Genomic DNA, 26,582 nt, shown 5'->3' with positions numbered 1-26,582 from the left:
GTGCCAGCGAGTCCTATTAGGTGCGCGGGGAAACTAGGGTCATGGCTGCCCCCGGCCCAGCGCTCTGCCTCTTCGACGTGGACGGGACCCTGACGGCCCCGCGGCAGGTAAGAGGCGCCCGGCGGTAGCCGGTGCAGAGCCCCCTACTGCTCCCAGACGGGGCTAACGACCGCCCAGGTAGGCAATCTGGGGCGGCTAGGGACCGCCCACCTCCCTTGGAGAGACTGAGCTTTACTCTATGTTCCCTGGAGGGCTGAGACGGAAGCCCTAACCAGATCTTCGAGACCTCAGGGTGCTCGGAGAGATGGGACAGGCCGAAAAACTCTAAGAGAGCAAGGAACTTGTGTTGGCTTGGAAAACGCAATTCTGGACTTTCACCGTCAGCCCTGGCTGTGAAACCCAGCTCAGCCCCTTTACCAGCTTGTGTGCCCTTCTCAGATGTAACACTGTGGTCTGTGCCTGTAGCTTGATGTGAAAGACAGGTTTCCAAGTCAGACAGACCTAGTAGGGTCTCAGCTTTACCTCCTGACAACTGTGTGACCTTGAGCAAGTCACTTAACCTCAGTATCTATGGCTTTAAGTGGGGAGGTGACCTGTTCCTTGAGGTGTTTGTGGAGGTCGAATGAAATCATATAAGTTCATGAAAGTATCTTGCAGGCGGTAGGCTGGCTTCAATAATACTCAATTAGTATTAGCCACCACCACCGCTGCCTTCTCCAGCCCTGCAGTGGAGTGGGGTGATGGATAAGACCTAGATTGCTACAGGCTGCCTGTTGAGAGTCTCCCTGGACTCCTGGAAACTTCTCTTTTCCAGATTTTGTTGCCATGGGCTCAGATTTTGTGATGACGCTCACTTTGACCTCCCCCTTGCATCAATCAGTCACTGAACAGCAGCCATTCAAACTTGGGACTGGTTCCAAGTGGCCTCGCTGTCTTCAAGTTCTGTCTCTACCCTGCTTGGTTCGGGCCGGATGGTAGCAGCGGTGGGTGCGCTCTGGAATTCACACGGAATGTATGTGACCCTAGCTGCATCATTGTACCTTTCTGAGCCACAAGTGCTGTGTATCTAATGATGGTACTCAATTGCAAGTTCTCCAAAGGCTCTTTTTGACTCTGAGAGTCCACGATCCACACACACTTGTAAGTTGTTAAAAACCCATAGTGGTTCAGAGCCAAGGTCAGTAATTCATTGTTTGTAAAGGGCCAGGTAGCAAATACTTTTGTGTTTGCCCACCATATGGTCAGTACTAACTGCTCGACTTTAATGCAAAAGCCGCCATCGACCATACGTAGACACTCTAGCTGTGTTCCGGTAAAACTGCTGCTCAGTTTGGCTCTTTGGTTGTAATGATCTTGGGTTTACATTCCAAGGCCTCTTATACAATATCATTAGAGCCTCTTAACCTTTCTCCCTTTTTCATCCCAAGTAGGGTAGTTATTTTCATTTTAAATTAGGAAACAGACACAGTAAAACCATCACCTTGGTTTCCATACAAGATCTGACAAAAATCTCTGGGCCTCAGGGTATTGTTATTTTCTAAGTTTGCCATTTTCTGCCAAAGCTTCAAGGTGGAGGCTGTTTTGGTTCCTAGGTGTGCCATTCAGGAACATGCTTCTGATTCCCAGAAGGAATCAGGACATATAAGCACAAAGTATGAAATAGCAGCAAAACCAGGCAACCTGCAGTGTATTCCCTTGAAACATTTCTTTGGTGAACATGATTTTTACACTTAAAAAAAAAAATCTAAGTTTTATGCACTGGGTGCTCCAGGTAAAAAATAAAGCTAATTTAGCAACAGATCTGCATTATACAACCTTTCCCTTCCTCAATAAACAACAGTCTCAAACACTGATAAGCTCAAGGCAATCCGAAAGCAATCAAATGGATTATCTTTTCTTGCAGCTGCTGAAACAGGATATGACCTAATCAGGTAAAATCTAGCCAGTGGTGTCAGAGCTTTGCGCATTTCAATGTGCTGGTAAAACATTGCTGTTCTGAGTGCTTTCCTAAGAAATGCCATTGCATCTAAAAGCAGTTGAGACTTAGAAGCCTGCAAAGAGAAGCAGGGCATAAACCTGGGTGGACTGTTTTCCAGGTTTCTCTCATGAAAAGCTTCAAATGTACAGAATCGCTGGGGGGAAAAAACAGTACCCAGAAGAACCATATTCACATCACTTAGATTCAGCAATGATTGGGTTTTGTTTTGTTTTAATTATTGGTTTATTTTTGGCCACGTTGGGTCTTTGTTGCTGCCCTCAGGCTCTCTCTAGTTGCTGCAAGCAGGGGCTACTTTTTCTTGGGGCACACTGACTTTGTGTCGGCTTTTTGCAGAGCACAGGCTCTGGGCGCATGGGCTTCGGCAGTTGCAGCGTGTGGGCTCAGTGGTTGGGGTGCACGGGCTCCGTTGCTCCACAGCATGCGGTATCTTCCCAGATCAGGGGTCAAACCCGTGTCTCCTGCAGGTGGACTCTTACCCACTCTACCACCAGGGAAGTCCTCGCTCTCTTTTTTAATCTTTGCTGCATCACTTCCGAAGCTGTAGTCGTAATGGTACTTCAACCCCTGAATATTTACACCTGCAGCTCTTGACAGGGACCTCTGTTGTAACCACGACTTTGTGATCACGCCTAAGGAAATGATCAGCAGTGCCCTAAAGTGATTTTATACGGGGGTCAGCAAACTTTACTCTGTGAAAAGCTGCTTGTGACCACGATCGAGCATCTAACCTCCCCCAGCCCCACCACAGGAGGTAGGAAATGGTTGAGGCTCGCACAGCTGCTCACCCCTGTAGTCATGGCTGCAGACACCACAGAGATGAATGGATATGACTGTGTTGCAGTCACTGTACAGAAACAAGCAGAGAGTTGGTTCTGGCCCACAGACCTGGTTTTCTGACTCTTCTGCTCCTTAATTTTCCTTAATTATCCCTAAGAAGTCTTCTATATATATATTTTTTTCACATTAATTCCAAGTTTTGGGCTCCTTGCATTTTGTTTTGTCTGGGATGACTTATAAAGAATTCCTTGAATTTATCACAAGAGTTATTTAGGAACATGACTCAATCAAAAATTGGGCAGAAGACTTAAACAGATATTTCTCCAGAGAAGACAGACAGATGGCCAGTAAACACATGAAAAGATGCTCAACATCACTCATTATTAGAGAAATCCAAATCAAAACTACAATAAGGTATTGCCTCACACCAGTCAGAATGGCCATCATCAAAAAATCTGCAAACAATAAATGCTGGAGAGAGTGTGGAGAGAAGGGAACCCTCCTACTCTGTGAGGGCTTCCCTGGTAGCTCAGCTGGTAGAGACTCTGCCTGCAGTGCAGGAGACCCTGGTTCGATTCCTCGGTCAGGAAGATTCACTGGAGAAGGGATAGCCTACCCACTCTGGTATTCTTGGGCTTCCCTGGTGGCTCAGCTGGTAAAGCATCTGCCTGCAATACAGGAGACCTGGGTTCGATCCCTGGCTTGAGAAGATACCCCAGAGAAGGGAACATCTACCCAGTCCAGTATTCTGGCCTGGAGAATTCCATGGGCTGGATATGTATAGTCTACGTGGTCAGAAAGACTCAAACACGACTGAGTGACTTTCACTTCACTTTCACTTCCTACACTGTTAGCGGGAGTATAAACTAATACAGCCATTATGGAGACCAGTATGAAGATAAAACTAGAAATAAATCTAGCATATGACCCAGCAACCCTACTCCTGGGCATATACCCTGAGAAAACCATAATCAAAAAACACATATGTGTCCCAGTGTTCATCGCAGCACTGTTTACAACAGCCAGGACATGGAAGCGACCTAGATGTCCATCGATAGATGAATGGACAAAGAAGCTGAGATACATATATACAAAGGAGTATTAGTCATAAAAAAAAAGAACGAATTTGAGTCAGTTGTAGTGAGGTGGATGAACCTAGAACCTGTTATACAGAGTGAAGTAAGGCAGAAAGAGAAAAACAAATATTTTAATGTGTCTATATGGAACCTAAAAAAGTGGTATTGATGAACCTATTTGCAGGGAAGGAATGAAGATGCAGCTATTACAGAGAGTGGACTTGTGAACACGGGGGAGGGAGAGCGTGGGATGAGTGGAGGAAGTAGCAACAACATATAAACAAGATGGATAGCTGGTGAGAAGTTGGCACTCCGATGACCTGGAGGGGAGGGAGGGGGTGGATGTGTGATTATGGCTGACTTGCACTGTATGGTAGAAATCAACACAACGTTGTAAAAACATTTTAAAAATATATTTAAATAAATGGGAAAAGGCCTCTCTGGTGTGCGCCCCCCTCCAAAAAAGAAGCATTGTGACAGTTTTGCTGTGTGGCTACTTTACTCCGTATCTCTGTATCTCTCTCCTGCGGTGGGGGGTAGTTGAGATGCTCGATTGTGGTCAGAAGCAGTTGGGTCTTATTTCCTGTTGAAAAATATTTGCTGCCACCTGGAAGGGGGAAGGTGCCTCTCTGACCCATGCGTGTTGAGCATGTCTCCTGGCTGACCTGCCAGACCATTCAGCTCATCAGTGCTCACAAGGGTCCAGATAAAAATAAATGGTACCCTTTGGCTTCTGTGTGAAGGTGTAAGTGTTGTGTTTGTTGTTAGTGTTGCGTTTTTAATGTTCTGCAATCACAGGAATCTTCCCCACTTCCTCCCATTCTGACCTCATGTCTTCAGTCACTGACTCAGAGGCCACTAGACTGTCCACTAGGTCAAAATCTCACCGGAAGATGTGGAAAAGATTGCACTCTCTTAGAAGCCCTTCTGCACAGTTTTATTAACCATATGCATGTGCTACTCTTAAAATAATGCTTTTTAAAGAAAAAGAGAAGATTGAACTGTAGATGTTTTTGTACTGAAGTTAAGTGGATTTTTTTGCTTTTAGTCTCTGGTAGCTTTATTTGTGAAGATAAGTGTACAATCACAGCTTTATTTATGAAGATATGTCCATGTAAGTGTACCATTAAGACTGCCAGCAGCAGTGAAACAAGGGTTTAAAAGATACTTTGTGGTTTGCCTAACACAGGGATGTCACTTCATCTCAGTTTAAAATTTATTTCGAATTAGCACATGGGTTGGAATTAGCCACAACTTGAATCCATAAATGCAGTACAGTGTAGCATTTGAAAGGAATGGATCTATGTGCATTCTGGAAAAATCAGCACAACTTAATACTGAGGAAGCAAGTCATTGTGCAAGACAGATAATGAGTCCAACTGGTGTTTCAAAAAGTAGAACATTTTTATATATGTGCCTACAGAGAAGTGTATAAATGCACAGGAAAAAGAAAACAAGCTGGAGCAAATCACAACAGCTGTTACTGTATTATTTGTGTGTTTTAAGCCAGGTAAAAATTTTAACAAGTTTTGGGGTTTTTTTTTCCTGATACCTTGATGTCCCTAAGTGAAAAGTGAAAGTGAAGTCACTCAGTTGTGTCTGACTCTTTGCAACCCCATGGACTGTAGCCCACCAGGCTCCTCCATCCATGGGATTTTCCAGGCAAGAATACTAGAGTGGGTAGCCATTTCCTTCTGCAGGGGATCTTCCTGACCCAGGGATAGAACTCTGGTCTCCTGCATTGCAGGCATACGCTTTACCATCTGAGCCACAGGGACTCCCCCAATGTCCCCAAAGCACAACCAAACAGTTGGTCTTACCTGTAGATGTAGAAGCAGATAGACAAGTGTGAGAGTAAAGGTTGCGTTACTCTTGGGGGTCTTAATCTCCCCGATTCCTGCATGTCTCCTGACTGTTTATTTTCCTTTTTGAAATGCAGAAAATTACCAAAGACATGGATTGCTTTCTGCAAAGACTGAGGCAGAAGATCAAAATTGGCGTTGTCGGTGGGTCGGACTTTGAGAAAGTACAGGAGCAACTGGGAGATGACGGTAGGCTCTGCGTTGCTTGTTATGTTTTGGTGAAACGGTAACTTCTTGTGAGGTTATCGGGACCCATCGCCACTTAGTGTTGTGGTTACAGCCCTGAACCCTCCTGCCTATGGGGCAGCCTTCCTGCTTCCTGGATGGGGGAACATTTTCTCTGCCCTTAGTTTTTCTGGGTTTTTTTTTTTTTAATCCTATAAATACATTTCTGGAGTTGCTGGTGAAGTAGTTGGTACTCAGACACGTGGACAGATGGACCTAGAAACATGGGTGTCTGTGTCTCAGCCTGGAATCCTTCTTGCTAATATCCATTAACTGCTTTCCTGGCCTCAGTTTGGGCACCATCCAGACATCCTGCTCACCTTGGTATTGAGGGGCCCTGTGAGTCTTCACGCCCACCTCTGTTGTCCTATCGCTCAGTGTTTCCCAGAGTCTCCCAAGGCTCCTCCCCCACCTAGGGAACCAGAATCCAGACCCCCAGGGCCCCAGGAAGCTAGAGACTGACTCAGTGGGTCCACGGGGCCTGGGAATCGTACTTCAGCAACTGCCTTCAGGAGATTCTAGGGCTGCTTGTGTAGTGCTGAGTTTTGGAGACTGTCTGCTTTCGTCTGTCTTGAAGACTGGGACTACAGATTATTCATCTTCATGGCCCCAGGGGCACCGGGGTGCCTGAGATGGGGGCCTGTGAGAACAGTGGGTGGAGACCTCGAGGGCCTGAGCTTTCTCTTTGGCACCATTGACGTCCGGGGCCAAGAACTCTCGTTGTCCGGTGCACTGGATGCTGTTGAGCAGCATCTGCGGCCTCTGCTCACTTGATGCCAGCAGCGCCCCCTCACCCAGGGTGACAACCACATGCGCCTCCAGACGCCAGAGATGTCCCCTGGGGCAGCGTCACCCCCAGCTGAAAACCACTCCTCGAGTTGTAATACCTTCTAGTGGAAATCTGTGTGGGCTGTATGTATCAGACCAGTTACTGAAAGAGTAATCTATGGGGGCCCTTTAAAACCCTCTGTTCTGGGCTTCCCGGATGGTCCCAGTGGTTCAGACTCCATGCTTCTGCTGCAGGGGTCATGGGTTCGAGTCCCTGGTTGGGGAACTAAAATCCCGCATGTCTTGGGGTGCAGCTGAAAACAAAGCTCTCTGTTCCTCTTTCACTGATTGTCCTTATAGGTGCTCTGTTTAAAAACGCCATAAAGAACATGTTGTTTGTTATTTAATTTACTCACTCAGTCATATCTGACTCTTTGCAACCCTGTGGTCCGTAGCCCTCCAAGCTGCTCTGTCCATGGGATTTCCTAGGTAAGAATACCGGAGTGGGTTGTCATTTCCTACTCTAGGGGATCTTCCCGATCCAGGGATCAACCCTGAGTTTCCTGCATTGGCAGGCGGATTCTATACCACTGAGTCCACCTGGGAAGCCCATATAAACAACATAATGGGGCACATTAAGACCCTGTTACAGGTCCTGATTGCCCTTTCTGCCTCTGATCATGTATTTAACCACAGGCTCAGAGAGGTTTTGTTAGTGTAGGACAGTGTCTTACCTTTCAGAGTGTGAGTGGAAACACCAGATTCACAACAGTCACGAGCCAGAAGAAAGTGAAAGACCCACCTGTATGAGAATCACCTGGGGACCTTGTTCAAAGGCAGAGCTTGGCCCCCACCCAACACACCATGCCTGGGAATCTGCACTATAACAAGCGCCTGAAGTTTGAGACCACCCAGATGGATATGGGCTTCCCCTGTGGCTCAGCGGTAATGAATCTGCCTCCAGTGAAGGAAATGTGGGTTCGATTCCTGGGTCAGGAAGATCTCCTGGAGGAGGGAATGGCAACCCACTGTAGTGTTCTTGCCTGGAGAATCCCTGTGGACAGAGCAGCCTGGTGGGCTACGGACCATGGGGTCACGTAGAGTTGGACACGACTGAAATGACTTGGGATGAACGCAGGCAAGATTGATGCGGGTGGTCTTAAGAGTCACTTGAAGAGCTTTTTTTTTAAAAAAAAAAAAAAAATCATCTGATTCTCCGGCCCCTGCAGGTTCTGATTCAGAAACTCCGGGAGCGTAGCATCAAATTCAGCAGATTTTCCTCACTGTCCAGATGACGCAGGTGACGGTGGGGTTTGGGAGCCATCGGTGGTTTCCACTTGGCCTTTACAAATAAACAGGCGGAACGCAGAGACACGCAGTGACCCACCACCAGCTCTCCAGTCTGCAGCCTAGTCGTCATCTGTTAAACTGATAACAAAGCGTCTTTAAAAAAAATTTTAAGGAGCTTTATTCCACCCTCCCAATCTGTTAAGATAGGTCAGTGCTGGAGTTTAGCAGTTTTGTTGGCCATGTGTTAATGAAGAAATAGAAACACAGGGTTCAATTCATTGCATTCTAAAGTTTCTTTTGTTTTGTTGGCAGTTATTAAAAAATATGATTACGTGTTTCCAGAAAATGGCTTGGTAGCATACAGAGATGGCAAACTCTTGTGTAAACAGGTAGGTTTGTAAGTGTCCAGACTATGACAGACTACTAGTCAAATGTTTTCTGGAAAGATACTGGAGTGCCTCCGGGGGCTGAGTGGTAATGAATCTTCACCCTCGTTTTTCACATTTTGGATGTTGAACCATGTGACAGTGGTTCCAAATTGCTAACTTACACATTCCAAATTGCTAACTGAATTTTTATAATTGCTTTTTAAGGGTACTTAATATTTCTGTTATGGTAGCAGAGACCAGTGCAGGCTGCCTTGCTACAGACATTTTTACGCAGTCCTGTGTAGCTCTTATTACCATTAGGATCATTCTGTTCAGACAGAAGAGGAAACTGAAGTGAAACAAATATGTTTTCTATCCGTGTCTGCAAATATTTTAATGGAATAAAAGCAGCAACGAATAAACTCTTTGGGGGCTTCCAGGAAGTACTTAGAGAGATAATGAACATAAAAATCCTGAGTAATGAAGCAGGAAATGGTTCTGACTGAAGCCCTTTCTAGTTTGCCCAATGTTTTCAGCAAATAGAGAGAGGAGGAAGGCAGTGTGGGTGTCACCCAGCCCCACCAGGTGACCTTCAGCCCAAGGTGGCTGAAGACCCGGCTTGGCTGGAAAGCCATTTGAAAACGTCTCCCACTGTGTCAAGTAACATCAGCATTTTCTTTATCTAGAATATTCAAGGTCACCTAGGTGAAGCCCTAATCCAGGATTTAATCAACTACTGTCTGAGCTACATCGCGAAAATCAAGCTCCCGAAGAAGAGGTGGGTTTGCTCTTAGTGACGAGGCGCTGCTGGAATATGGCGTCGTGTCGTCTGGCGGGTTGGGGCTCAGTTAACTCCACAGTGCAGTGTTTACAAGGGGCCACCGGAAGCCTTCTGCGGGGCCCGCAGGGGATGAAGGGAAGTGAAAGGGGAATCCTCAGTCATGTCCGACTCTTTGCGACCCCGTGGACTGAAGCCTACCAGGCTCCTCTGTCCATGGGATTTTCCAGGCAACAGTACTGGAGTGGATTGCCATTTCCTTCTCCAGTGGATCTTCCGGACTCAGGGATCGAAGCCCGGTCCCCTGCATTGTAGACAGACGCGTTACCGTCTGAGCCACCAGGGAACGCCTGGCAGTGGACAAATGATGATATAAATGATGGCATGTCCGCATGACAGGAATTGAAAGTTCGATGCTTTCAAGCCCCCTGCCCGTGACACAGCAGCGTGGGAAACGCATCGCCCCCAGCTGTGGGGTCAAAACTAGAGGCCCCCAGGCCAAATCCCCCCCCCAGAGCCAAGTTCACTTGGCCCCCGCTGTTCAATACAATCTGAATTAAGTGCTGTCGTTTTCTAATTGTTACCCATTCATGCATTCGTTTATTTTTGGCTGTGCTGGGTCTTTGCTGCAATGCACGGGGCTTTTTTCTAGTTGTGGCGAGCGGGGCCTACCCCAGTTGCGGTGCGGTGGCATCTTGTTGCAAAGCTCTGGACTCTGTTTGCAGCTTGAGGGCTCTTGAGTTCCCGGCTTAGTTGCCCCAAAGCACGTGGAATCTTCCTAGACCAGGGATCGAACTGTGTCCGCTGCCTTGGCAGGTGGATTCTTAACCACTGGACCACCGGGTTAGTCCCAGTGCTGTCATTTGAAAGTCTGATTTTAAATGTCCGGGCTTCCAGTTTCTGTTGCATCTGAAGACCCAATAGTTCAGTGCCTGCCCTCAGCATGGCAGCAGCTGGAGAGGGGCACAGGCACAGTGCTGCGCCCCCACCCGCCACCACCATCTCCAGCCTTTCACAGGCTGTTTGTCTCATTTTTCTGGCCTCTCTAGACATTGATTTGTGAACCTACCTCTTGTTCCAAACACTTATCATCTCAATTCCTATTTTAAAATAATAACAGTAACATGCGCACATGCCCACAATTAAAAGATTGGCAGGAAATGGACCGGATGCTAACGATGGCTATTTCTGGGTAATGAGGTCACAGGTGGTTTCTTTGAAATACTTTTCATCTTCTTCTGTTTTCTGCACTTAATGTGTGACACCCTAGTGATTAGGAGGTGAAACGATTCTTAAGCGGCAATTAAATTTCAAGAGATGCTGTGCTTTGAAGACTGAGTTCCTGAATCAGGTGGCCCTGCTCGGCTCCTCCTCTCAGAGGGCGGGGCTTTTGGTTTTCTCCTCTTTCCTCCTCTGTCCCAGGAAGCGGGGTGGATGAGGTGGGCAGGCCCTCAGATCCATTTTTGTTGGAACTAGGAAGTGACCTATGAGCGTTCGTTACCCTGTGGTGTTGACATTTGCGTAAACTAGAAATTCTCCGTTATAGAAAGTATCCCAGGTCAGTTCAGTCTTTACTTTGGGCTAAGCGTTAAGGGAAAATAAAAAGAAGGTAAGATCCATTCCTGTTCTCAGAGAGGATGTCGTCTCGTGAGAGACCAGTGTACAGAGTTGCGACTGAATTAGCCCAAGGTTCCCGGTGGATTCAGCAGGCAGAGCTGAAACCCTCTTTGAGCAGCGTTTGCCCACGTTTCTCGTGGGCCTCACTTTGTGCCCCGCACAGGTCGGGCAGGTGCAGTGAGGTGTCAGATAGTCCAGATCTTCAGGGGGGAAGTGAATGCTTGATCAGTCGCCTTAGTCCTGCTATTAGAAGCCTTTCAACAATGCGTCAGCTGCCCTCCCTTTCTTGGGAATGAGAGTAATAATGTGTCCTTGAGCTGGGGAAACAATTGAGCTCTTTTTCTGACAGTTTAGGACCCACAGGCCTAGGATCCCTGCCCCCGAATGATAACTATTGCTCCCCTACCCCCATGTACATGTAGATGGCATGGGGAACCGGCCGGGCTGTACAGAGTCCAGGACAGCTGGGCTGGGGGTTGGGATAGTGTCTCCAGTGTACATACGTTTGCCTCTTTCTCTGCAAGTGGAGCACAGTAGGGGAGGGTCCAGTGAGGGAGACTTTGCTGTTTTTACTTTACCTGATTGAGTCTTCATTGCTACTCAATTAGCAAAGTACTTTTACATAAAAATTTCAGGAGCTCCTTCGGGGGCTTAGGGCAAGTGCTCTTAGCCCCTTTTCTGAGGTTCAGAGCGGTGCCCAAGCTCACCTGGTAAATTGTGGCCTGCCTTGGCCTGGAATCTGGTCCCAGCCCCATGCCTGGCGCTCATCCTCACAGTATTGTTACTGAGCTCACCTGGGATCCTCAGCAGCTTTTCCTGTGTCTCTTTGCCTGGTGAAAAGCAGCATTTCACTAAATCACTGGCCACGATGTCTGGATAGATACTTTCAGATTCCTCGGGAGCGTGAAGAGCTAGTAATTGTTTCCATAGCTCTTTGCTCGCTGTAACATTCTCTGCCCAACAGCAGCACTGTCCAGCTGAAATGTAATATATTTTTTGAGCTTTCTGCGGTCCTGGGTTTTTTGGTTTTTAGGAAAGAAAGGAACAAGTGAAATTCATTTTAATATGCTTTATTTAACCAAATATATCCAAAATACAGTCATGTCAAATATCGTCATTGTAAAGCATTATCAGGACCTCTCTGGTGGTCCAGTGGCTAAGACTCCACACGCCCAATGCAGGGGGCCCACGTTCGATCCCTGGTCAGGGAACTAGGTCCCTCATGCTGCAACTAAGACCCAGCTCAGCCAAATAAGTAAATATTTTAAAAAATAAGTAAAGCCTTATTAGTGAGGATTAATTAGTGAGACTTTTTCACATGAAGTCTCTAAACACTCGTCTCTGATCAGATCAGCCACAGTTCAGGGCTCACGGGCCACGTGGGGCTGGTGACAGCCCACGGCCCAGCACAGCTCCTCCACATGTTGATCGCACCCGCCTCTGCCTATGGAATTGCCTGCCTCTTAGCCCATCTGTCCTTCTGCCATGTTGCTCAAATGTGTCTCCGGGACCCCTCTCCCCTTCCCCTCCCACCCAGGGGCACTTTCATAGAGTTCCGTAACGGGATGCTGAACGTGTCGCCGATCGGAAGAAGCTGCAGCCAGGAAGAACGCATTGAGTTCTACGAGCTTGATAGGGTGAGTCTTCCTGAAATAGCCCAGGCATGCGGACACATGGTGTGCCTCTCTGTGGCCAAGAAAGCCTGCTGTCTACTGCACTAGATTCTCGGTATCTTTTTGTCTTCCTCAGAAAGAAAACATAAGACAAAAGTTCGTGGAGGATCTGCGAAAAGAATTTGCTGGGAAAGGCCTCACGTTTTCCATAGGTACCATATGTCCAAGGGGTTCGTGCTGGGAGGTGGCTGTGGGCCTGTGTGCTCTTGGACTTGGACTCAGTTCAAGTTCAGGGCTCATGAGCCACGTGGGGTTGGTGATGGCCACACAGCCCAGTCCAAGTTCAGCTCTTGGACTCAGTGCTCAGTTTGCTGATGGGCAGCAGGATTTTACGGGTGGCCCGTCCATAAGAGGGAAAACACTCGCCTGCGACTTCCCTGGCAGTCCAGTGGTTGAGACGCTGCACTCCCAAAACAGGGGGACATGGGTTCAATCCCTGGTCGGGGAACTAATCCTGTGGGTCACACAGCACAGCCTAAAATAAATTTTTGAAAACTAAAAACCACTGTCCTGCAGAATTAGCCATAGCAGCGACTTGCCAGATTAGGAGATGAATTCCAGGCTGCTGGTTCTAAATCCTCACCCAGCAGGATTCTTCCTCCCAGTGCTTCTCCTGCTCAAAAACGAGAGCATCTTGCTTGATGAACTGTGTGTGATGAAGGGGCTTCCCAGGTGGTACTCGTGGTAAAGAATCCACCTGCCAACACAGGAGATGCAAGAGACTCAGGTTCGATCCCTGGGTCAGGAAGCTCTCCTGGAGAAGGGAATGGCTACCCACTCCAGTATTCCTGCCTGGAGAACCCTGTGAACAGAGGAGCCTGGAGGGCCACAGGCCATGACTGAACACACACGCACATGCACGCACACACATGCACACACACACATGCACACACACATGCACCTTTGGGCAGAGGACAGCATGTGGGTGACTCCGTAGAAGAGAGATGGGACAAGGCAGGGGTTGGAGGGCCCCTATTAGGTCAAGTAAGTCAAATGTGTCTGAAATCTTGTAACATGTGACCAGCAGAAAACCTTAGAAGTCACTTGGGCTGATTTTACAAATCAAGAAACGGGGCCCAGAAAGGAGCAGGCGCTCGTCTAGGTTCCCAAAGCTTCTGCCGACAGTGACTGGCCAGCACGGCCGTTTCTGTCTGATGCAGAGCCCCTCTTGCAGCGCCGGGCGTCTCCGTCTTGCATTCAGGTGAAACATGCCCAGCTTTAAGCAGACGGGTTTCTACTGTCAGTGCTTAAAGCCCTCTCCTTTCACCAGCTCTAATAAGCGAGCGTACACTTGCCAGAAAACTAGAGCTGCAGGGGGACTCTGTGTAAAAGATGAATGGGTGGGCTGTTAAGTGTCCCAACAAAGCCTTGAAAGGGTTTTTTGTTGCCCATGAAAGCTGTGTGGAAAATTGCCATCCGTGGGATTTTCATTTTCCTGCACAACAAGCTGTGTACATCCTGCTGTCGGGAGGATGCACCGAGAGCATGGTGTGGCTGGAGGTGAGCAGGGCTGCAGCAGGCCGTTGGCAGCTTGCACGCTGGCCTGCTTCAGGGTCTCACCCTGCCCTGCAGAGGCAGACGTGGTTCTCACTATGAGTCAGCATGCCATGTCTCTCTTTCAGACTTCAGATTTTTAGATTTTAAGTGAAATGATGTTGGGGGCAGGGGAAGCATAATGCCAAAATTAATTTCTAGGGACTTCCCTGGTGGTCCAGTGGTTAGGACTTCATCTTCGAATACAGGGGTGGCAGGTTCTATCGCTGGTCAGGGACCTAAGGTCCCGCAGGCCTCCAGGCCAAAAAAACGAAATGTAAAACAGAAGCAGCATTGTAACAAGTTCAGTAAAGACTTCAAAAATGAGCCACATCAAAAAATATATGTATATTTCCATACCTTAACTAAAAATAAAACAACCACAGCAACAATTATTTAGGGAAAAAAAAAAAAAAATTCCTAGAAGCTGCCTCTACTGCTACTGCTGCTAAGTCATTCCAGTCGTGTCTGACTCTGCAACCGCATAGACAGCAGCCCACCAGGCTCCCCTGTCCCTGGGATTCTCCAGGCAAGAACACTGGAGTGGGTGAAGTTACCCCTAAAGTGTGGTAATTAGCAAGCCGGGGTAATAAAAATCAGCCTTGGGGCTCCAGTTACAGACTAGCTTGAAGGACACATTTTTTTCAGTGACATATCATTAACCTCCTTTGCATCTCTGGCTTGTGTGTCTCTCTCCCCCTCGGCAGGAGGACAGATCAGCTTCGACGTCTTCCCCGACGGCTGGGACAAGAGGTACTGCCTGGGACACGTGGAGAAGGATGGCTATAAGACCATCTATTTCTTCGGTGACAAAACCATGCCAGTAAGTATGGAAGTGTGTTAGCAGCCGTGTTGTTCAGTTTGGGTTGGGGGAAAGGACAGACAGAGGGGCTTTTTCCCCCTACCACACACACTTCGCCCGGCAGCCTGGCTAACACTGGGTGGTGGCTTCTTTCCTGCGGGGTTGGAGTGATGGAGCCCCCTCTTCTCTGCGCTCAGACACCTGCCGCCTCTGGAGATAAGGATAGAGCCTTTCAGTGTGGCGAGCCTTTCAGTGTGGCGTTGAGTGTCGCCCACCTGAGCACCTTCCAGAACAAGACTCGGAGCTGTCATCATACCCTCTTTGTGTTTCGAAGCCCTTGCCTTTTTTACTTTTCCACCATATTTTTCCCAGAGGCATTCATCTTGATTAGGCGCGAGGAGCCCTGAAAGGTAGAACGGGAATCTCGTGGGTCTGACATTCAGGAGAGATGAGAGGTGTAGGGTCAGATCTGGGCGTCACTCACGTTGGTAGGGGGCTGTCCCGGGGGCACGGTCAGGAACCCCCAGTCCAGGACTGAATCTGAACTGGGGGCTGAGAGCAAAGCCCGGTGTGGAGAGGCCAGCGCCAGCCGAAGGGATTTCCCCAGAGCCTTGGGGCTCTCCTGAGGACAGGCGGGTCTCCTCAGGCCAGACTGAGAGGCGTGGCCGCCATCGAGGCCCCGAGGGGGTGCACCCCGATGGCCGCTGCCCAGCCCAGGGCCGCCTCCCTTCACCATCTCTCACCTCGTGTCCCTCTATTCCCCACGGGCCACCCGGTGTGGTAGCTCCCTGCTGTCAGGCTCCTGTCTCAGGCTTTGTGGCTGAACTGCAGCAGCCAGTGCTGCAGAAAGACTGCTTGGACAGAGTCTTCAATTTCTCCAGCAAAAAAACCAGGGTTTGTGCTGTTACTAAAGTCTGTTCCACGTGGAGGGCTACCAAGGTGGTGCTAGTGGTAAAGAATCCACCTGCCAGTGCAAGAGACGTAAGAGATGGAGGTTCGATCCCTGGATTAGGAAGATCCCCTGGAGGAGGAAATGGCAGCCCACTCCAGTATTCTTGCCTGGAGAATCCCACAGTCAGAAGAGTCTGGCGGGCTACAGTCATGGTGTTGGAAAGAGTCGGACCTGACTGGGCAACTTAGCACACACGTTCTACATGGACCTGCCTTTTTCAGTAAGGTCTCCACACGCTAGTCTTCCTGCAGGAAAGGGACTTCAGATAGTATAGTCTCAAGGCCTGCTTTCCGAATTATAAAACTGGGGGGCTTGCCTGGTGGTCCAGCGGTTGGGACACCAAGCTTCCACTGCCGCGGGCCTGGGTTCAATTCCTGGGCGGGGAACTAAGATCCCACAAACTGAGTGGCATGGCCGGAAAAAAAAAAATTGTAAACCTGGGTCTCAGCGAGGTTAACCTTCCCAAGGTCACACAGCTAATGATAGAGCTGGTGACCCCAGAGCCAGCTCCCCACTTTTTCAATGAGTATACTTACCAGTCCACAGACCATCTCTCCAGTGGGCAAGGTACTGTCTCGTTCCCCAGCGAACACCATGCTTCTCAGGCGCTGTATCAGTGAGCCTCTCTCTCAGTGATGGAGGGAAACGGTTTATAACCACCTCCTTTTGTTGAAATGCTTTGAGGCAGAAGTGCTTTCGAATTCAGGCCTTGAGGGAAGAAAGTCACTGTCTGAGGCAAAGCGAGCGAATGACATTACCCCCAGGATCTAAGGGACAGCCGGAGACTCCCCCCTTCCCCCAGCTTTGAGCCAGTCCTTGCAGTCTGAGAAGCAAGCTCTTCAGACGGGCCAAGACAGAATATTGTGTGACGATGGCCTTCTTGCTCTGTGAAAACAGCCATCTGAGGCCTTAGTTGGGGCTTTGCAGAGTGGAATGCACTCCTTGAGGTAATCAATAAACAACTTCTTTGGGGAATTTTTCTTGCAGGAATTAGAGAGTTTTATGTTGAGCTACTGCCGTACCACACAGCAGTCTGTTTTGCTGCTTATTATTGTTTTAGCTTTTGCTGGGGTATGTGCTGTGCTGGGCTTAGTCACTCAGCCATGTCCGACTCTTTGTGACCCCATGGACCGTAGCCCGCTGGGCTCCTCTGTCCACAGGGATCCTGCAGAACGAGAATACCGGAGCGGGTTGCCATCCCCTCCCCCCGAGGATCTTCCCGACCCAGGAATCGAACCGGGGTCTCCTGCATTGCAGGTGGGTTCTTTACCAGCTGAGCTACCAGGAAAGCCCTTACTGGGGGATAGTCACTTTTTAATGTTCTGTTACTTTCTGCAGTACAGGGGTGAATCAGCTGTGTATACACACCTCCCCTCTTGTTTGGATCTCCTTCCCACTTGCGTCACCACAGAGCATTGAGCAGGGTTCCCTGTGCTGTGCAGCTGGTGCGTGCTCAGTCACGGAGTCGGGTCTGACTCTTTGTGAACCTGTGGGCTGTCGACCGCCAGACCCCTCTGTCCATGGGATTTCCCAGGCAAGAACGCTGGAGTGCATTGCCGTTTCCTCCTCAGGGGATTTTCTCAACCCAGGGACTGAAAAATCCCTGTGTCTCCTGCTTTGGCGGGAGGATTCTTTACCTCTGACCTCTTTGACACATAGCAGTGTATCAGTTATCTTCTTTTTTAATCTTACATACCTTTAAAAAACGGGTACTGTGAAATGGAGGTCCCCCCTCCCCCCGCCGCCGACTCAATTCTTAATTAATAGGCATTCACTGTAGAAAATTAGAAACGGTGTGAGAAGGAAAGTAGAAGGTGCTTTTGAGTCACAGCTGACACGCTGCCCAGCCCTTCTGTACGTCTGCACATGACCCCAGCTGTGGGACCTGGCACGTTCATTCGTTTCTTTTCTGCTTTTGTTCTCAACATACTTCATGCCCGCCCCTGTGTTAGGGAATATTTTTTGAAGACAAACATTTGATGGCCGTATAACATTCTAGTGTTTAGCCACAGTCTATTGACCCATTTCCCTAGTAGAGGCCGTTTTGGGCTGTGGCTCTTTGCTCTCATAACGAACGCTGTGGTGAACCCTTCTTGCGTCATCCTTGGCCCTCTTCTCTGATCTTCTTTGTCAGTGGTTTGCCCGGAAATGGGAGTTAGCAGCCCAGCCATCTAACTCTTTCAACGTCCTGACACACGGAGCAGTTCAGGCGCTAGCTTTACGCTTCTTTTCATATTCGGTGACAGACATTCTGTAAGCTGTTTTTTCCCTTTGTGCCAGGCAGATGTTTTTGCTGGCTTCCAGGGAGGCGGCACCTGAGCTGAGTAATGGGTGAAAAACCATTTCCCTGTCAAGCTCAGCAGACTCAGTTTCCCTCTGATGGGATCTGACGTTGTATGGGGTCCCCCGTGTCTTCCCGACCCCCAGCCCACCCTGAGTACCTCCAGAGAGCAGAGGGGAGAAGTAAGAGGCTGGCCTTTGCTTTTCTAAACTCTTGTCAGTGCTGGAAACCCCCTTATCCTCACCAGCAGTCACAACAACCAGTGTCCTTCTAAACCCAGCTCCGAGTTCAGGTTCAAGGCCCTGGGTCCAGCCTTGGGGGCGTCAGTTTGCTGTGGGGAGGGAGACAGCCAGGGCTCGGGAGGATGATCCAGACCACTCTGCCTGGCTCTCTGGGGGGCTGCCAAATCACCCCCAGCCTTCCTGAATTCCCAGGCAACAGTGCTTTTGCTTGTTTAATGCTTTTTGTAAAAAACATCTTGACTTTAAGTCGCTGCAGCCTGAAAACACATCTGAACCCTTCGTGAGCATTACCCACTGATGGACTCTGACTCTGCAGTTCTGCTTTGGGTAATTCAGCTCACAGTTCTCTGCTCCGAGTGTGGAAAGGGCTTCAGAGAGGGGCCGGCCCAGCTAGGACCCCACCCTTCGCAGGAGGGGATGGAGCAAGCCGCGCAATGCCAGGTAGCCTGAAACAGCCAGAGGGGTGACAGGCTGCACGACTGCCTAAAGACAGGGGAGTCCTCTCTCCCATTTGCGCGCCCGGACACACACGGAGTCTGAAAAGATACCCCAGAAACAAATTCCAGAGTTAACTGTGGCGGTAGGGGCGAGGAGGGGAGAGGGACTTCCCGCTGTGACCAGATCCTATTCTTCACATTTCTGAACTACCTGAAGGTGCTATCTATTGAAAAATCAAACTTTAAACTGTCTAATTGAAAAAGGGAAGAAGACGAAACTTTTCAAGTACTTCTTCAGCCCCAGACCCTGTGCTGGACACTTCCATGGGGTCTGTCTGCCCCGTCCCAACCGCAGCTGGGGAAGGCGGGGGCCCCACAGAGGGTCAGCCCCTAAGTGGGCTCTGGAAGCCCCTCCCTTGTCATTCTCTCCCCTCACTTCCAAAGCACTGCGATCACTCTCCCTAAAACCCACGTGGTGGAGAGGGGCAATGGGGCTTGAGAGCACCCAAATCTGCACCCCCAGGACCCCGGCGCGATGACCACAGGCGAGTCTGTCTCCTCCTGGGCCTCGGTGCCCTGGGCCGTCCACTGGGGACACAGGTCCCCTTCCGAGGGCTCGAGAACACGGTGAGGTCTTAACAGGGCAGGCAGCAGGGCAAGCCTGGCCTGCACCCAGGAGCCACTGCCTTTAAGGAAGTTAGGATAAGGCTCACCTGGGGCTGAGGGCGCCATGTGAGGTTGGGGCCCACGGGGCGGATGACACGTCACCGTTGTGAGTGGTACCCAGCCACCCTCAAGATGCTCATAGGTCTTTAGCTGCAGTTAGGACTTCCTTGCCATGCCCAGCGTCTCAAGGCATCTCCAGGGTCCCCAGTGAAAGCACTGTGTCCTGGGGTCAGACTCGCTTCACTCACTACTCCTTTCTCTGGTGAAATCTAAGGACCAGGTCTCAGGTGGCTGGTGGCAGGCTTTGTTAGTGGGATGAGGGGAGCCCCCTGGAGGAGGTTGGACCAGATTAGAGGGTCTCAGCCCAGCCGCGAAGACTCCTGTGCCCCCGCTGAGAAGAGCAGAAGCTAGAATGGGGTGCAGAGGTACCACAGGTTCTAGGTGTCCACCGGGGGCCCGCCTTCCTTCCAGACACGACAATCCATGGCCTCCCAGGTCCAGAGAACAGGACGGTGGCTGACTGGACCAGGCCCAAGGCAGGAGTGCCCCCCCGCCGCCCCAGCATTCCTGCTCAGGGAGAGCAGGCCCCCAGGGGGCACTGGTGTTCACAGCATCAGCTTCCCGAGCCAGGACCCCTCACAGCTCTGAACCCCGTTTTATGGATCAGAGGTAGGATATGCCAGAGCCATCAGCAGACCGGAAGTGTCGGTCATCCAGGACTTCAGCCCAGCAGCCAGCTTGCTTTCCGCCACCCCTGGCCGGGTCATCTGGTGTGTGCCTGTTCTGTTGCTCAGTCACGTCCGACTCTGTGACCCCGTGGACTGTAGCCCACCAGGCTCCTCTGTCCATGGGATTTTCCAGGCAGGAACACTGGAGTAGGTTGCCATTTCCTCCTCCGATGCAGGGATCAAACCCACGTCTCTTGCATCTTCTGTGTTGGCAGGTGTGTTCTTTACCACTGAGCCACCTGGTCATCACTAGATCTGAAACCACTGGTTCTCCGCCCTGGAGGCACATTGGAGTCACCTGGTTCCTTTCAAAACCTCATGTCCCTGGTGCCAGGCTCTTATTATTTTTTACCCTGTTTACTTCCTTCTAGGAAAAAAAAAATCAGTACTATTCTCTAAGGGCATTCATTTTCAAACATTAAAGTTGTTTGAGATTGTGGTCAGATCAGTTCAGTCACTCAGTTGTGTCCAACTCTTTGTGACCCATGGACTGCAGCACACCAGGCTTCCCTGTCCATCTGCAACTCCTGGAGCTTGCTCAGATTTCAAGTTGGTGATGCCATCCAACCGTCTCATCCTCTGTCATCCCCTTCTCCTCCCGCCTTCAATCTTTCCCAGCATCAGGGTGTTTTCCAATAAGTCAGTTCTTCGCATCAGGGGCCATAGTGTTGGGAGTTACAGCTGCAGCCTCAGTCCTTCCAGTGAATATTCAGGACTGATTTCCTTTAGGATTGACTGGATCTCCTTGGAATCCAAGGGACTCTCAAGAGCCTCCTCCAACACTACAGTTCAAAAGCATCAATTCTTCGGAACTCAGCTTTCTTTATAGTCCAGCTCTCATATCCATATATGACTACTAGAAAAACCATAGCCTTGACTAGACGGGCCTTTGTTGGCAAAGTGAGATTGTTCTCACCCGCAGCTAGTCCTCACACCGGGAGAACAGCACACGTGGCAGTCAGGTGGGGAGCCCCCAGACCCACGGCCTGCTGCCCAAGCCCCGGGCGCCTGGCCCTCAGGTGGCTGGAGATACACTGAGGTGGGAGCTCTCAGAGTTACCCATGGGACCTCTGGCCCCCCATCTTTTGTTCTTTCCCAATTTCACTGATGAATTTTTTAAGCTCCTGCAGTGATTGTCACCTGCCACCAGGGGGTGAATCCCTGCTCTGGGCCGAGCCCTGGTCTTGGGAGGCCTTTGTACTCCTAACAAGTAGAGATTTGCCAAGCGCCTGTTGGACTCCCCGGGGTAAACATCCTCGTGCAGCTGCAGAGCCTGGCTATGCAGTGGGCGGGTGTCCACGGAGCCCAGACCCCCTGGAAGTCATGTCTAGTCTGACTTGCAGGAACCTGGGTCGGGGACACTGAGCCCTGCTCCCTATCTTTGTCTCCAGCGTCGGCATAATCAGGTTTCACTGGAACCCTCTCCCCTGCAGCCCAGACCTTGGCCTCTCTGGGATTAAATATTAACGGGCGCCCTGGGCTGAGCCGGAGCCTCTCCTTCGGGCCAGCCAGGTTCACCCCAACGGAAACACGACCGCTTATTCATCCTTCCGCCCCCCTCCCTCTTCTCCCAGGAAACCAGAGCTTTGTTCTGGAGCTTGGGGAAGGCTGAGTCGGTGCATATGTAAATCCAGTTTTGAAATTTCCACCATTTCCTGTCCTCCAAAGCGTTACTACCGAAGCCGTATTTTTCTCAAGGGCGGTGCTCTCACTAGCTCAGTGTTTGGGTTCTGCTTTTCCCGACCTCCTTCCGAGTCTGGCTGGCGAGGTCTGTGCTGCCCAGGAGGAGCCTGCTGCGCTCTGAGGCCAGGTCCCCGGCGGGAGAGGCCTGCGGGCGGTTCCGCTTTCACAGATGATCTGAATCTCTGGACCTTGGCTCGATACAAGCCAGTGGCTTATACAGCCAGTGGCTGACTCAGGTCCAGAGACAGCTCCCCTACCTGCCCACACCCCTGCCATCGGGGCTGGAGGATGCTCATGCTAAGTGAGGCTGTGGTGGGCACCCAGCTGTCCCCGCACGGGACGCCCTCCCCAGGGGAGCGGGCGTGGCGGCTCTGAGCCTGGTTGCCCCAGAGGTCCTGCTCCCCAGGCGGTGTCTTCTGTCCACGGCAGGCGCCTCCTCTGCTCCCCCTTTGGAGTCCTCACTCCCCCCCGCAACCCGTTCTCCAGAAGGACCCTCTTGTGACGGGAAGCTGACGGTGTGAAGCCTGGCTCCCCGGAGGCTTGGCGTGGATCCCCGTCCTCCCGGCGGGTTCTCAGGGGCAGCCTTTCCCGGATGGGTGGTCACTGTCTTCTCCGTCACCTCCCTTCCTTCGGCCCCTCCCTGCATTCTTTACAGCCTCCACTGGAGCCTCTGGGTCGGTCTCAGAGACCAGCTCAGAAGGCAGCCCGTTGGTGGCCTTTGCCACTGTCCCTCCAGCTTCCGAGCCCAGGCCAGGTGGGTAGTGGGTGCTGCCCGCGGTTTGATGGTTTACCCGTGAAAACCCACCGCTCCCTCCAGGGTCCGTGAGTGCCGCAGCAGTGAGAGTGCCCGGGGGCGCTGGGTGTCTGCACGGAGCAGGGCTCCGATGCCGTCCCGCACCCGGGCGGCCCTAAGAGAAATCTTTTGTTTCATCATAAGAATTGGTTTCACATGTACTTGATTTGTTGTTGTTGTTTTAATGTTTATTCGTCTATTTATTTGGCTGCGCCAGGTCTTAGTTGCGACACTCAGCATCCCTAGTTGAGGCCTGTAGGATCTAGTTCCCTGACCGGGGATCGAACCCGGGCCCCCTGCTTTGGGAGCGTGGGCTCTTTGCCACTGGACCACCAGGGAAGTCCCAAACAAGTATTTGTTTAGGAGACGCTGGCCATGAAGTGGGAGCTGGCTGAATGACCAGAGTCCTTTCATGGGACATAAATTTGTGAGGCCCACGCAAGGCCTGGCCAGCTTCTGGGAACACATCTGCCCAGGCACGGCTCCAAGGTCACGGCTCCCAAAGCGGCTCTATCCAGCTCACCTGGGCCCCGGCAGCTGACTCTTCTGGGTCTGTGAACCTCACCACCTCCGCCTTCTGCTTGGGGGTGGCTGGTTCTTACAAAGATGAGAGCAGCTGTAATTTCAGGTGTCAGTCGTTTAAAAGGTTGTCAGATTTTTTTTTTATAAGATTTTTGAGTTGGGGTGCTTATCCATTTTTATAAGGAAAGTGTAGGAATTTCCATGAGAAGGAAAGCAGGGGCAGGGCCGGGGGAGTGGAAGCAGCATTTCCCTGAGACAGGTGTGACCAGGGAGGGGGTTTCGGCACTGGCTCTGGGGGGAACCCACAGTCACGGACCCCCTCCCCCCAGCATGCCCAGGTCCTCCAGATATGTGCCCTCAACTCCTGGGGGCGCAGTGGGCAAGGGAAGCTAGAAAGCAGGGCCCCCGCGCTTGCTGAGCCCCGGGGGCTGCCCCAGGACCACTCGTCCAGCGGTGGCCTCCACGCCTCTGGCACGGTTCCGCCACAATCCCCCCTTCACAGACAGGGAGCCGCCCACAGCGCCCCCGTCGCCGGTGCTGGAACCAGGATCTGAGCCCAGGTCAGCAGGCTCAGGCTGCAGGCACGTGGACCTGTTGAAGCTTAATCACACGCAGCCACACACGTGGCCAGTCACGCATCTGTCAGGCCAGCCCCACGCATGGCCCACATCAGCTCAGAGATGGACCATGTCTGTGGTCCCAGGAAGTTCAAGGGCAGCGCAACTCTGGCCTGTCTGCCCTCCCCTGTGACCTGTTAGGGACATACGGGTGCAGTTAAAGCAAATCAGTGGCATTGAGACTCCTGTCACCCACTGTGCCTGCTTTCTCGATAGAAAAATAAGCCTTAGACAGGTCTTCGGGAACATTGTGATTTCTTCCACAGGCATAATTACATGTTCCTAGCTGAAAGCAGTTCAAGGGAAGGTGAAAAACCTATTCTCGATAGCAACTGTACCGGGTGGTTCCTCTCCTAGAATGGTAGCTGCAGAGAGATGCTCTCAGTAAAACGCGGGGTCCTCATTTCTCTGGTGGTCCCAGGCCGTGGGTGGCAAGAGCCAAGGCCCAGGACAAACCAGGTGGCGCCTGCATCCACCTCGTGTCTTCACAGGGCGGGAATGACCACGAGATCTTCACAGACCCCAGGACGGTGGGCTACACGGTGGCAGCGCCCGAGGACACGCGCAGGATCTGCGAGGAGCTCTTCTACTGACCAGCCTGCACCCCGTGGGAGGGGTCGCTCCCTGTGGGAGGGGTCCCCCCAGCCCACCCTGCAGTCCTCGCTATGGTCCCTGCTCGGCAGGGGAATGGCCCTCCATCTCCAGGGCCAGAGGAAAAGGCTTGTCAAGAACGGTTCCCAGGACTGCCTCCAGCAGAGTTACATCCCCACCCGAGTCTCCGACCACCCCCACTCCACCCCATTTGTGCAGTCACGGTGCCCCGGGGGTTTTGTTTTTAAACTTCCTCATCATTCTGGAATGGTCCGGAGAGAATGAAATGAGTGAGCCTGGACCCTCCCTCTTCATGGGTCTCATGGCAAATGTAACAGATGTTCATGCCGGGACCCCCTGCATCAACACTGGAAGGGGGCTCTTGATGAGAAAGGACAGGACATTTATGATGAGCCGACCCCAGCACAGACGGTTAAGACATTTCCAGAAATGAAGCCCATGAGTGTCTGCGCCAGCCCAGTGACCACTGACCCCTGGGACTTTGCACATCACTGGCTGAGGACTCGGGGTAGCTCCATATCCACTACACATTGGTTCTGGGACATGGACAGTGGAACCAACAGCCCTGCCGAGAACTGGCCTGCAGGCTGGCCCGAGATGCTGCTCTGAGCCCCGGCCCTGCGAGTGCCGAGGCCATCACACTTCACTCATCAGGGATCAGGGAAGGGCCTGAGCTGCTAACAGATCTGGAGCCCGGTCTTTGAATAATAAGCCCTCCACCCCACCCCACCCCCACCCAGACTTTGACCCCGGGGCTGGAGCAGCTCTGTCAGGCCTCTGACCCTCTCTCCTCTCCTCCCTCCCGCCTCCCACAAGTTCCTGTGTGGCTGGAAGGACGGCAGCTCGGGCTGTCATCCAGAGCACGGACGCGAGCTTTCCAAGAAACGGTTCACACATCACTTTTCAGCTTTGGTCCCTCCAGACCAGGGTAGGGTCAGTCCAGGCATGACCTCTGCTGGGGACTCTCAGACTTGAACCTGAATCTGGGGGTGGGGGAACTGGAGAGGGGTGTTCTGGCACCCCACAGTTGGTCCCCACCAGGTGCCTTCATCATAGAGGAACCTGGTTCCCCCCAGCCTCTCCCGAGCCCGGCTCATCTTAGCCTGGAAGCAAGAAGCAGCCCCAGGCTGGAGGTCACCCCCCACTGGCCGACGGTCACATGCTAGGGTGACCGTTCTCAGCGGTCCTGGGGCATCTTTCCTGGCTGGATTTTACAAATGATACTGTAATGATCTTTCAAAATGAAAAGTAGCAAATTAAAGTGATTTTATTGGTTCCTGTTTCCCATTCTGATTCCTGTTTTGTCCTTGGGTGGTTCACTGAGCTGGTGCCTACTCAGATTCTAGGGGAAGAGCTCAGCCCTTTGGGACCCTAGACTCGCTTTTTTCCATGCAGTGGTTTCCATGATGTTGCGGGATGGTACCTGCAACTGGCGCAGAGCCTTCCTCCACGCTTCTCTGTCTTCTGGGTTAGTATCCAGTGGGCCTTGCAAGTGTCCGTAACTTCTTATGTCGAAAAACTGTTGAGTCTTACTCAGACTGTCCCAACCCTTATTACGAGGTGGAGGGCGTGCTGTTTCCCCGCCCTGATTGGAGCTCCCCTGGGCAGGTCCCCAAGGCCAGCCCCAGCCCAACCCCACCCCACACTGTCCGGATTCCCTCAACCTGCTTCCCACTCTCCAGATGACTTCAGACCTCCTGCCATCCTTCCCTCCGCTTCTGTAGTCTTATACCAGGTCCAGCCCAGCCCAAGCTCCCCCAGTCATGTCGTCCATCTCTTCTTCAGACATTCTCCCAGGTGGCTCAGATGGTAGAGAATCTGCCTGCAATACAGGAGACCCAGGTTCTATCCCTGGGTCTGGAGGATTCCCTGGACAAGGGAATGGCTACTCATTCTAGTACTCTTGGTGGGACAATCCCAGGGACAGAGGAGCCTGGCGGGCTACGGTGCAAAGGACACGACTCAGCACGGACGCTCAGGTGGGATTATAGTCCCCACCACACATGCAACAGAGCTGACTTTTCAGGGGAGCACTTGGAAGAGTGGGAGCCGCCGCTCACTTCATCATCCCCAGAAAACCCTGAGGCAGGACTGACAGGCGAGGGGGTCCCTCCCTGCCTTCGAGGACGGTAGACACTGTCGCAAGAAATGTAAACACAGTAGCTCAGTGTTGAGCAAGAGGGAAGCAGAGAGGTCACCCCAGGTCAGCTTGGGGCTGTTAAGAAAGCTTCCTGCCTCCCTCTTTCCCTTCCCCAGGCCCCACCCCACCCCCACCCCCAGC

General features: G+C 51.4%; 1 protein-coding gene across 3 annotated transcripts; it reads left to right on the top strand.

Annotated features, from left to right (window-relative positions):
* On the top strand, positions 1-25,555 carry PMM2 (phosphomannomutase 2). Of its 3 annotated transcripts, none has more exons than XM_068968115.1 (9): positions 1-107; positions 5,792-5,903; positions 7,491-7,496; positions 8,310-8,386; positions 9,052-9,143; positions 12,298-12,397; positions 12,510-12,585; positions 14,674-14,789; positions 24,181-25,555. In XM_068968115.1, exons 1-9 carry the CDS (start codon positions 42-44, stop codon positions 24,280-24,282), a joined length of 747 nt encoding a protein of 248 aa, XP_068824216.1. In that variant the 5' UTR covers positions 1-41; the 3' UTR covers positions 24,283-25,555. The 3 variants fall into 3 exon arrangements, with proteins under 3 accessions (XP_068824216.1, XP_068824215.1, XP_068824217.1); XM_068968116.1 differs by lacking the exon at positions 7,491-7,496 and adding an exon at positions 1,904-1,931 and having other exon boundaries at positions 20-107; XM_068968114.1 differs by lacking the exon at positions 7,491-7,496.
* Positions 25,556-26,582: the final 1,027 nt, after the last annotated feature.

The sequence above is a fragment of the Capricornis sumatraensis genome, chromosome 3, assembly GCF_032405125.1.
Source record: "Capricornis sumatraensis isolate serow.1 chromosome 3, serow.2, whole genome shotgun sequence".
Lineage (NCBI taxonomy): Eukaryota > Metazoa > Chordata > Mammalia > Artiodactyla > Bovidae > Capricornis > Capricornis sumatraensis.
The sequence above is the reverse complement of the archived record's forward strand: the minus strand, read 5'-3'. Positions and strand labels throughout refer to the sequence as shown.

Coding starts and splice junctions, on each gene's coding strand:
- PMM2 (XM_068968115.1), top strand. CDS start 42: ATGGCTGCCCCCGGCCCAGCGCTCTGCCTCTTCGACGTGGACGGGACC. Junction 8,387..9,051: donor GCAAACTCTTGTGTAAACAG/GTAGGTTTGTAA, acceptor TTCTTTATCTAG/AATATTCAAGGTCACCTAGG. Junction 12,586..14,673: donor AGGCCTCACGTTTTCCATAG/GTACCATATGTC, acceptor CCCCCTCGGCAG/GAGGACAGATCAGCTTCGAC.